The sequence below is a fragment of the Amblyomma americanum genome, chromosome 7, assembly GCF_052857255.1.
Source record: "Amblyomma americanum isolate KBUSLIRL-KWMA chromosome 7, ASM5285725v1, whole genome shotgun sequence".
Taxonomy (NCBI): Eukaryota; Metazoa; Arthropoda; class Arachnida; order Ixodida; family Ixodidae; genus Amblyomma; species Amblyomma americanum.
This window is the reverse complement of record NC_135503.1, coordinates 109,432,800-109,444,711: the sequence shown is the minus strand read 5'-3', so window position 1 is coordinate 109,444,711 and position 11,912 is coordinate 109,432,800. Positions and strand designations below refer to the sequence as shown.

Below are 11,912 nucleotides of genomic sequence, written 5' to 3'. Positions count from 1 at the left end.
TTAGATTCAAATTTTAGAACCGACCGCACGTGCACGAGTGGAAAAGTTACAAAAATGGAAAAAGATGCTCAAGAACGCACGCGGAGTTCCTTCGAGTGAAACTAATTTCGAGCACCGAGAAATGAAAGCAGAAGAAGCCGAGTTTTCTCCTGCAGCCAGTTGAGAGAACCCCGTTCGGTCGGACGCCTTCCGAAACGAGAAATAGTACGCGTTGTACGGCGCATATCCTTTGCACGGCATGCGGTACGTGAACTGAAGGTCTTATATATGAGCTCAGAAACGCATTTACCATGGCAGCAACAGGCTGTGGCACTTTCTTAGGTGCTATTGAGTTGACACGCGTACAGATAGGAGCATGTACTGTTGAGGAAGAAGTGAGCGTTGATGCGGCGCAAGGCTACGAATAAGTGGACCCTTGACCCGGGCAGCCAGTCGGCATCTTGACAGCTGAGCCTCGGAGTGGCATCCATCATGCGCGAGATTGTCCACATCCAGACAGGCCAGTGTGGCAACCAGATTGGGGCGAAGGTAAGCCACCTCTACTACCTTGTGGGTTATTTCACGGCTCAAAGGATCGCGATAGCCATTCGGTCCCAGTGCCTGTCCCGGCGCGTTTTACGTTGGCGATTACGTTTCGTCCTAAACGCCGCGTTCTAGAATCTCGTTTCAGGATACGGGCGAAAGTAATTACCTGTGAAGCAGTCGCGGCTTTTAGAAGACGTACTGCTTTCGTTCTTAGTTGTGGCCTCTTTGAGTGGGACAATAATGTGCCCTAATGCGCATCGAATCTCTTATTCCTGACCGCTGTTCTCGCTCTGACCTTTTAATTACTGCTCGCACTTTGAGAGCATTATAATATTTTTGTTGTTTTATGCCATATAGCTCAGGCGTTATTGCCGGTTGTAAGAAAATTCGAGACAATCGGTCTTGGCGGAGAGGTGACATGGAACAGTCTTATGACAAATGACTGCCGCAAAGCGATCGGCGAGGATTCTTTGCCGGAATTTTTTTCTTATGACCTAGTTTTCGCGTATGACGTAATTCAAAGGCCTCAAGTGGTCTTAGGTCCTGCCGGCTTTCCGCCATCAGCAAAACACATGACGCGTGAGAATCGATGGCAATTGACGAGTTGACTACAAACACCAGTTGACAAGTGTAACTGTAGCAGTTATGCTGCTTTCGCTGTGAATTCCAGCCTGTAAATATGCTTTGACTGTGGCCACTGCGCGATGTGACGCCACTCTGATTACTGATATCTTTTCCCGTCTGCAGTTTTGGGAGGTGATTTCTGATGAGCACGGCATCGATCCAAGCGGGGCGTACCATGGCGATTCGGACCTCCAGTTGGAGCGCATCAATGTCTACTACAATGAGGCCTCCGGTACGCGTATGACAGTATTTCGGTTGATAATTTCACTTTGAAGCTTTCCCGTCGCGTTTAACTTGCCTTGCGGCTGTTTCGCGCTGCTAAGCATTACTGAAATTTGCCGGGCCGTTTGGCAGATGACTTCAACAAAAACAGCAAGCGAAAGACAAAACCGAATGCTGTGTGTATGGGTGTCTCATATTCTCGGTCCTGTCTTAACAGCGCTGTTTGTGGCGTTAAGCTGTTATCAGGACTCTCAATGGAGCTTCTTCAACGGCAGACCTTTGATCTTTGAGCTTTAAATTGTACAACCGATCGCGCATTTTTAGTTAGATCACAGTGCAACGTCTAGTGGCCTCTTCTGCTTGCGGCATGTTATGTTAGGCCATTGCAGCTTTTCAGGTTGCATTGCCAGAAGTCCCGCAGGGATTAGTTGGAAGGTTCTTTATCAAAGGCTTTTTTTCTCACAGGCAATGAATGTTAACGAGAATGAGTTCTGAATAATAATAATTGGTTTTTGGGGAAAGGAAATGGCGCAGTGTGTCTCGTATATCGGCGGACACCTGAACCGCGCCGTAAGGGAAGGGATAAAGGAGGGAGTGAAAGAAGAAAGGAAGAGAGAGGTGCCGTAGTAGAGGGCTCCGGCAGAATTTCGACCACCTGTGGATCTTTAGCGTGCACTGATATCGCACAGCACACAGGCGCCTTAGCGTTTTGCCTCCATAAAAACGCAACCGCCGCGGTCGAGTTCGAACCCGAGTTCTGAATTCCCTCGTCAGGTTTGACGAGGACATAGTAAGTCTCCCCTCTCCAACGTCTTATCTTGCTGCAGTGAGTTTGTAAGGCGTTTTTAACTCTACGTTTGCTAATAATACCGCCGCTGTGCTTCATTTGGAAGGGGCTCGATCATGAAATCCATGATTCGGTAGACGCATTTCTATGGAGGCGAGATTCTAAAGAGCCGTGTGTTCTGCGATCTTATTGCGCGTAAATCAACCCCAGGTGGTGCAAATGTATCCAGAGGCCTGCACTACCGCGTTGATCACAGCCCATGTACAGTTATCGGAAAGTTAATCCCATATACTACACTGTAAGTTTCGTAATACGGAACAGAATCGCAACAGGAGTTGCAACAGGACTTTAATGTAGTAACATCATTTTGATCCATCTCAATCTATCTATCAACATTTCACCTTCTGCTTTTCTGCTGAAAGTTATTGAAATCTTTGATTAAATATAATTGGTTCTGCTATTTAAAAACCGGGAGGTGGCGCAAAGTCCTAGTAGTGCCGCTTTTATTTTGCTATGACATCTTCAGTGGGCGCGCTCTATTTTCATTGCTTCTTTAACTGGCTTTGTTGTGAAGCAGGTACTTGTAATAACTGTACGGTATGTTTGTTGCCCCTAAGTGATATTTGTTTTTTGTTTGAGGAGGTAAATACGTGCCTCGGGCCATCCTGGTTGACCTGGAGCCGGGAACCATGGACGCCGTCCGCTCGGGACCATTTGGACAACTCTTCCGGCCGGACAACTTTGTGTTCGGTAAGGGGCTGCTCGGCTTAAAACCTACTACATAAACACACCCACAAGAGCGCACAGTATAGACTAATCTTAAAAGCGCACAACTGGCTAAATTTGTACGCACATCTTTGTACGCACAGCGAATCCTCGCTGATTATAATCCAGTCCGAGTGGCAGCCAGTTTAATACAGCCACGGAATCAAGAAATTCGAGTTTTATCTATGGACATTCTCATCAATTCCTTGCGAAACCTAGTCCACCAAGATTGAGACGCAAGCTTGGCGGTTCATCAAGAATATAGTGCGCCGTGAAAAGAGCATACAACGAGAGAGGCAACACATGCGCCATTTCAAAAATAAAATATAAATAAAACGTAAGATGGGGTCAGAGACCCATTTCCGAAGCATTTCACTCTAAAAAATCCGAGCATCAGGCAAGAGGAACATTGTGCCTATTATATCACTGGTGGGTACCCAGCGGCACTGGGGACCGAACCCTGGACTTCCCGCATGCGAGGCGGTTGCTCAAACCACTAGGCCACATGTGCGGTATTGAGGTAAACAATTTGAGGATAGCTTGCATATATGTACAGTTAGGAAACATGTTATTTTTTCCAGATTTACTGGTAACTCCTTAAGTAGCACTTGTAGCCAATCCTTGAAAGTCATGAAGGAAGCCTCTCTTTCTTCTCGCACTGCCGCTGTGCGATGTCAGTGCACGTTAAAGATCCCCAGGTGATCGAAATTATTCCGGAGCCCTCCACTACGGCACCTCTTTCTTCCTTTATTCTTTCACTCCTGCCTTTATCCCTTCGCTTACGGCGCAGTTCAGGTGTCCGCCGATATATGAGACAGATACTGCGCCACTTCCTTTCACCAAAAACCAATTATTCTTAGCTCCATTAATCGATAATATACAATGCAAAAGCTGTCTGCGTTCAATGTGTTCATTGGCGTTGACACCGTTATAGACGCCTAAGGAAGTGCTTAAACTGGCTCCCCGGGTCAGTGGACGCTTCGATCGCCCTTCGAGGTACGTGACGATGGTGAAGAGATGTGGGCGGCATACATTAGCACTGAAAACTCCGTGGTAGACACGCGGCACTGCAGCAATAGGCCGCAGCGTTCATTGGGTGATCAACCTCTCGCGATCATCAACTGCCACCTGAGACAGAGGCAGGGTGGACGCGCTGCATTAACAAAGTGCGGAAGGCAATCAAAGGGGGTTTTAAAGCGAAAGCTTTACTGGCCGCAAACTTGCGATTTCGTACAGCACACGGGCGCCTTATCGTTTTTATGGAGGAAAAACGCTAAGGCGCCCGTGTGCTGTGCTATATCAGTGCACGTTAAAGATCCCCAGGTGGTCGAAATTATTCCGGAGCCCTCCACTACGGCACCTCTTCTTCCTTTCTTCTTTCACTCCCTCCTTTATCCCTTCCCTTACGGCGCGGTTCAGGTGTGCAACGATATATGAGACAGATACTGCGCCATTTCCTTTCCCCAAAAACCAATTATTATTATTATTTCGCCGTGGCGGTGCTCCGAGGAAGCACATAACGTCACAACACGTGCCACACCTCGTATATTTCACTCTCTCTTTCGCACCCTAGTCAGTACTGTGCTTGCGTCGCTAGTAGCACCGAGCCACATGTGTTGCGCCGGTGCGCAGTGCCACGCCTTTCCTCAAAATCCAACTTTCAATTTTGAGTTTTCTCTTTCTTCTTTCCCTGTCTCCTTTACCCCTTCCTTTACGGCGCGGTTCGGGTGTCCACCGAGATATGCGAGACGGATACTGAGCCAATTCCTTTCCTCATAAACCAAAACAAAACTAATCAGCCGACGGTGTTCATAGTTCATTGGCGTTGACAACTTTGAAATGGCCGTTCATTTTCACGAAAGGATAGGCGTAATAATAAAAATAATAATTGGTTTTTGGGGAAACAAAATTGCGCAGTATCCGTCTCGTATATCGTTGGAGACCTGAACCGCGTCGTAAGGGAAGGAATAATCGAGGGAGTGAAAGAAGAAATGAAGAACGAGGTGCCGTAGTGGAGGGCTACGGAATAATTTCGACCACCTGAGGATCTTTAACGTGCACTGACCTCGCACAGCACACGGGCGCCTTAGCGTTTTTCTACCATAAAAACGCAGCCGCCGCGGTCGGGTTCGAACCCGGGAGCTCCGGATCTGTCTGTCTGTCTGTTGTTGCCAGGAGGAAAGAAATGGAAAGTGCACAGGCCTGGTCACTGGCTCTAGCCGAGCCACAATCGCTACCACGTGCAGACAGTAGGAAAGTTGAAAGATGGGATAGAAAGACAGGATAGTAAAAACGCGCTAAATACAAGGCCGATCCCGGAGGTAGTGCAATACCGGGCCAACCGATGGCGGGAGTGAAGCATCCTTCAAACTCTCCGCCACATATCCAAAAATAAGTCCATTTGGACTCGTAACAGATACTCTACGGGGTCCGGACATTCGCATGCATCTAGTGGGCATATAATCATCGCAAGCCTGATTATATGCCCTATTGCTCCAGAGATCCGGATCAGTAGCCGAGCGCCCTAACCCCTGAACCACCGCGGCGCACAACCGGCTCCGTGGGTTAGTGGAGACCTAAATCTTGCTTTCATGTACGTGGCGTTGGTGTCTACTGCAAAAGACTGCTTTGATTGCGTCCCCCACAGTGTATAGGCAGCGCGCCCTCCCTGCCACCCTGGGAGGTGGCATGCAATTAATGGTTGATCGCGAGATATTGATAACCAAACGAACGCTGCGGCCTAGCCATTGCTTCACTGCCGCATGTCAGACACAACGCTGTCAGCACTATTGCATTCAGGCCACATCTCTCTCTCACCACTGCCACATGCGTCAAAGCACGAATGCGGCGTCCCCATACCCAGGCAGCCAGTTATGCGCCCTTCCTTTGTTCAAAGCCAATGCCGTCTTGAACATTGTCAACGCCGAAGAACACAGTGAACGCCGACACCTTTCGCTTGGTATATCCTAGATTAACTGAACTAATCCAAATAAGGTTTTTGCAGTTGGATGCCAACGCCACGTTACACGAAAGCGAAACTGATGTGTCCACTGACCTAGGGAGCCACTTGTGCGCGTTTCCTTTCGTAAAAATGAACGGCTTCTACGTTGTAAACACCAATGAACCAAATGAGCGCCGGCGGCTCACTTGTTATGTTTGGTTTTGAGGAAAAGAAATGGCGCAGTAACTGTCTCATATGTCTCGGTGGACACTAGAACCGGCCCATAATGGAAGGGATAAAGGCGGAATGGAAAGAAGAAAAACAGAAAGAGCAACTTGAAAATCGAATTTTTAGGAAAGATGCGGCGCGGCGCAGCGGCGGAACACCTATGGCTCGGTGCAACTAGTGGCTCATTAGCAGTAGTGACTAGACACGCTATACTCTAGCGTAGCAATCGCTACAAAAGCTTCCATCCGCCTTTGACACAACACCACATCACTCAGCAAAACGGATAGGTGGCGCATTACACAAGGAAGGGAGGTGACCCTCTGCGGGGACAATCCGGCATAAAACAAAAGATTACAGACAGATATAATACAGAATATGAGCTCAGGAGGCGGTTCTCCCGCCCCGGTGTTCACGTCATTTGTCACCCGTTTACATAGTGACTCGCTGGAGAGATTGGGTTCTGTAGCCGAGTACAATACAAGCCATGACTTGTTGAATTGTTTGCAGACGTGAACATATATTTTCAACGTCTTTCACACGCCACATTATCGTAAACTTGCGCAAGCTGTTAACTTCAACTGTGTTGTGCGTTGCTTATCCCTCTACTCGCTACGTCCACCACAAAGCATGTCTAGTTTTTTCCGCGTTCCAGGCTGCTGTGTGCATTTCGCCCAGTGCATGGCTTTCCCTAATGTTCCCCCTACAGGTCAGGGAGGTGCGGGCAACAACTGGGCTAAGGGCCACTACACCGAGGGTGCCGAACTGGTGGACTCGGTGCTCGACGTCGTGCGCAAGGAAGCGGAGTCCTGCGACTGCCTGCAGGGATTCCAGCTGACCCACTCCCTGGGCGGAGGTACTGGATCTGGCATGGGCACACTGCTCATCTCGAAGATCCGTGAAGAGTACCCCGATCGCATCATGAACACCTACAGTGTAGTGCCCTCTCCAAAGGTGTGTGACAATACCCATCAGAACAAATTTAGACGTCGCTGTGCTACAGCACTGATCGGCGTTAACACGAACAGGGGTTCATGTCCTTCCTGTGCACCACGTCATTTACACGTTTCGCGGCGCGTGTTGTTGTACCGCGTCATCTGCTACTTTCGTTTTCTTAATAGCGGTGAATATTGCTCGAATCGCGCAAGAAAATATCAGAACAACATCGAACAGAATTCGCTCGCGTGTTCACGGTAACGGTGACCGAAGCTGTACATCAAATATGTTATCTTTTTTTTTGCTTTTTTGTTTTCATAGAGTTTGAATTATACTTGCCTGCACCTGGTAATCGCGGTCCTTCTGCCGTTTTCTGTAGGTTTCGGACACCGTCGTCGAGCCCTACAATGCTACCCTTTCTGTGCATCAACTTGTGGAGAACACCGACGAGACCTTCTGCATCGACAACGAGGCGCTCTATGACATCTGCTTCCGGACGCTGAAGCTCACTACTCCAACGTACGGAGACCTCAACCACTTGGTCTCCGCAACTATGTCTGGTGTGACCACATGCCTTCGGTGAGTGCTCAGCTTCCGCGTGTATACAAGCGCAATATGGTTTGGTTTCGTTATGAGGGTTTAACCTTCCAACACGACTCAGGCTATGACAGACGCCGTAGTGAAGGGTTCCGGAAATTTCGACCACCTTGGGTTCTTTGACGTGCACTGACATCGCGCAGCACACGGGCCTCCAGAATTTCGCCTCCATCGAAATTCGACTTCCGCGGCCGGGATCGGACCCGCGTCTTTCGTCCCAGCAGCCGAGCGCCATTACCACTGTGCCGCGGCAGCACAAGCGCAATATCATCGGTCCAAAATTCGAAAAAGAAACAGCTGCATAAGAATACAGACCCAGAGTCAGTTATGGGGGCAACTATGTAAGTCCTGCATGTCTCAGGACAGGCGCACCCCTTCACCGCTGTTCTCCGCGAGGCGGTAGTCAGGCTAGCAAGCACGCAGATTCTCCGAAAAGCGAGTTGTTTTTAAGACAATAAAATAACCAAATTTCTAGTAGGAAAACTACGGCATGACCGGGAACCTGGCAGCGTTACATCCGTACGATCACTCCGCGTGGCGAAGGGCAGCACGATGGTGTTACATATCTTGCAGACGTGCACAGATCTATACAGGTGCTTCAGTGTCAGCGTAGAAGGCTAGCATGCTGACGATTATGCTGTAAGCGTTGCGTCAGTATGCTGGCCTGTGTACGGCAGGCAGTTGTCGTACCGTGGCTGGTATTATTGTAGTACGATTACTTTAGCAAGGTCTGCCGTAAATTCATATCTATGCCTATGATTACAATTCATGGAGGTATAATCGTAGAAGGGTCTTTCTGACTATTAACTTCGCTGCCATGGGGTACTACGCTACAGGGCAGAGGGCCAATGAAGTCGCCAAAGTCAACTCATCGGATGTCGACGGTTGGAAGGGACTATGCTAATCCATTCCAAACGAATTCGAGAAATCTGCTTTATTCTTCAGTTACGCTAAATTCTGTTGGGTTTTCTGCAAGAGTTCTGCATCATTGTCGAACAATATTTTTTTCAGAAAGAGCGTGGCAGAGGGCGTGCGCATAATTTCGAGGTGACATACGGTTCATACATCGTGAGGAGCTTGCCATTTTTTTTTCGAAGGTTTACAGCAACGACTACAAAGCAGGTTGTCGTGTAAGGTGCGAATATTTCTAGAAGACGCCGTATACATGCAGTAAGTGGACGAACTAGGCTCGATCACCCCGATGGTAAGGGGGGAACTTAGCTATGTTGTTGAGCGACAGCGTTGGCGCTCATGAGCCGCGTGAAGGCATCCGCAGTTGCCTGAATGGCTTCGCATCTTATTTTTGCCGTTTTAACTGATATCCGTGATACAGTAGTGGTGCCGGTGTGGTTCTTTTCTTATTAATTTAAATGGCTCAAACTGCACTTTGTCATAATCTATTTTTTATTTTTATTTTTCTTTTATTTCGATATACTGTCAACCCCAAGCGGGGTTTTTACAGGGGTGAGCGCACTTCAAAAAATCCATAACTTCCAGATAAAACAGTTATAGAATAGTAAGCAGTTGTATAATGAAAAGGATGGGTCTAGTTAAAGCAAGACAAGAACTAACAAATTCGAGGTAATCAGTTATACAGAACAGAGTTTATGTCATCAACATTTTAACAATATTTAGTCAGTTTTGTGGCAATATACACAGCTCGGTAAGCTCCAAAAATTTGAGGACTGTTGGCTGCATTACAATTTGAAGCGTCAAGTGCATTCCATTCGCGCACTTCTCGCGGAAAAAAAGAAATAGAATGTGTTATTGCAACAAAAAAATTCATCACGTGTGAGATGATGTTTACGGTGGGTGATTCTGGAGTGGCTTATATTGACGAAGTATTCAGAGTTAAGCTTAAATGAATTGTGCAGAAGAAACTAGAAGAATTTCAAGCGGTGCAGTTTCGATCGGATAGATAAAGGCTGAAGTCCTGCGCGATGCAAAAGTTCAGTAGGTGAATCTGTTGGTCTGTACTGGTTATAGATAAATTGCACAGCTTTTCGCTGCACACTTTCCAGTGCGGCTACGCTGGTGTCTGTATAAGGGAACCGTGTAATGTTAGCATTTTCTAATACCGGGCGGGTACGCGTAGTGTATGCTAGAAGCTTTATTTCGGGAGGCGAGTTGTCCAAGGCACTTTTGAGAAAAAACAGTTTATTCATTGTCTTATTTGCTGCATACTGAACGTGCGTTGTAAACTTCAGGTCAGATGAGATTAGGATACCCAGATATCGGTATTCCCTAACAGTTCGTAGCGCAGAGCTCAGAACCATAAGTGAACTTAAGCGGAATTTTTTTCTGTGTGATGGACATAGAAAGTCTTGTCTTTGTTAATGACCATACTCCAATCATGGCACCACTGAAAAACTTTATGCAAAGCGCTAGTTAGTTTGATCTGGTCAGACTGAAGTTTAATTTTATGATAAAGAACGCAATCGTCTACAAACAGTCCTATTTGTACTTCATTTTCGTTACTTATATCAATAATAAATAGCAAAAATTAGAGGTGCCAGTACAGATCCTTGGGGACACCAGATAATACGGGAATAAGGTCGGAGGTATTTCCGTCGAATTGGACAAATTGGTAACGTTCAGACAAAAACTGCTGATCCATTGTGGGACGGGACCATCACCAATTAAATCCTTGAGTTTGTATATCAATTTTTTGTGCGACACCCGCTCGAACGCTTTGGAAAAGTCAAGGAAAAAATTTATATGAAATTGCTACTGTGGTCCAAGACATTCGCGCGTCGTAAGCAGCTTTAAAGTCCGTTGAAGTACCTCCTAAATTGAGCAGTGTTGTCGGAATATTTGAATATATTGGCCGACCAGTATTCTATAGACTCCGAACAGGCAGAAAATCAGTGCAATTTTTTGTGATAGGTCTCGAGCACATCCAATCGTTTGCACGAAATTTCTGAATACCGGAATACCGCAATATTCCATGCAATATCCTAAATAAACCCGCTGTGCAACATCAAGTCATTTTATATGGTTATGTTGCTGCACGACCATCAACCTCTTAATGACTTTTGTAATCTGCGAATATATATCTCAGCCTACTTACGCAATCGGAATTCTCCTATACTGGCATTTATGTACACATTTATCAAGGCTCTTCACTGCTCTTTCAGGTTTCCTGGACAGCTGAATGCTGATCTTCGCAAATTGGCCGTGAACATGGTGCCCTTCCCGCGCCTCCACTTCTTTATGTCTGGCTTCGCTCCGCTCACTTCCCGAGGCAGCCAGCAGTACCGGGCTCTCACAGTGCCGGAACTGACGCAACAGATGTTCGATGCCAAAAACATGATGGCTGCTTGCGACCCCCGTCAAGGCCGTTACTTGACAGTGGCTGCAGTCTTCAGAGGCCGAATGAGCATGCGGGAAGTGGATGACCAGATGCTACACATCCAGAACAAGCACTCTGGCGCGTTCGTCGAATGGATACCGAACAACGTCAAGACTGCAGTCTGTGACATACCGCCTCGAGGTCTGAAGATGTCGGCTACTTTCATTGGGAACAGCACAGCCATTCAAGAGCTTTTCAAGCGAATCTCCGAACAGTTTACCGGTAACTACGTCTGTGATTTGAAGATGGTTCTCAAAAGCAAATGCTTTTATTAAAGCTCGTTTGTGCCTATTGTGTGGATCGACGTATTTAATGTAGTGTGACCCCGCCTGCTTGATATATTTTTTTTTGTGCAGCTATGTTCCGCCGCAAAGCCTTTCTGCACTGGTACACCGGAGAGGGCATGGACGAGTTGGAGTTCACCGAGGCAGAGTCCAACATGAACGACCTGGTGTCCGAATACCAACAGTACCAGGAGGCCACAGCTGATGATGAGGGAGAGTTCGAAGAGACCCAGGCAGAGGCCTAGTTTTTTTTTGTACAGGCAGTGCTTTTTCTTTCGCTTGAGAATATAGTTTTTGTTTGTCATCGATCCTTCCTTTCGAGCGAGGTGCCTGTACTCTTTAGTACGTCGTAGGTTCGGACTGCGTCACAAGGATGGCCACGTGATGTAACGACACCTTACTCTATTGCAATGTGCGCACATCTGTAAACATCTGTGACCGGCGTTACACTGGCCGTTCCGCTCTGCTACCGGCTGCGTCTCGGGAGTTTTCGGAATTTCGACGCAATTCTAAAATCGCTTCAAAATGTACTTGCCGAACCAGTCTTAAAGCGGACACAAGGTGATCAAGTTTTGATAAGCTGCTATTGGTCTCATTAGTTCCTGTGTGTACATGAGGCATCTTTTCTGCGCTGTCAAAACTGATGTGAGATTA

At 47.3% G+C, this 11,912-nt stretch overlaps 1 protein-coding gene across 2 annotated transcripts; it reads left to right on the top strand.

Moving 5' to 3' along the window:
• Positions 1–240: 240 nt before the first annotated feature.
• On the top strand, positions 241–11,572 carry LOC144097390 (tubulin beta-4 chain-like). 2 transcript variants are annotated; one of them, XM_077630120.1, is made up of 7 exons: positions 241–528; positions 1,273–1,381; positions 2,801–2,908; positions 6,799–7,043; positions 7,405–7,604; positions 10,760–11,196; positions 11,331–11,572. In XM_077630120.1, the coding sequence occupies exons 1-7, from the start codon at positions 472–474 to the stop codon at positions 11,501–11,503; spliced, it is 1,329 nt and encodes a 442-aa protein (XP_077486246.1). In that variant the 5' UTR covers positions 241–471; the 3' UTR covers positions 11,504–11,572. The 2 variants fall into 2 exon arrangements, with proteins under 2 accessions (XP_077486246.1, XP_077486245.1); XM_077630119.1 differs by having other exon boundaries at positions 242–528; positions 2,798–2,908.
• The last annotated feature ends 340 nt before the right edge of the window (positions 11,573–11,912 follow it).

What these genes read in the sequence shown, in the direction of transcription:
- LOC144097390 (XM_077630119.1), top strand. Translation starts at nt 472, where the DNA reads ATGCGCGAGATTGTCCACATCCAGACAGGCCAGTGTGGCAACCAGATT. An exon ending in CTACTACAATGAGGCCTCCG is followed by an intron (nt 1,382 to 2,797) that starts GTACGCGTATGA and finishes TTTTTGTTTGAG; the next exon opens with GAGGTAAATACGTGCCTCGG. An exon ending in AATCTCCGAACAGTTTACCG is followed by an intron (nt 11,197 to 11,330) that starts GTAACTACGTCT and finishes TTTTTTGTGCAG; the next exon opens with CTATGTTCCGCCGCAAAGCC.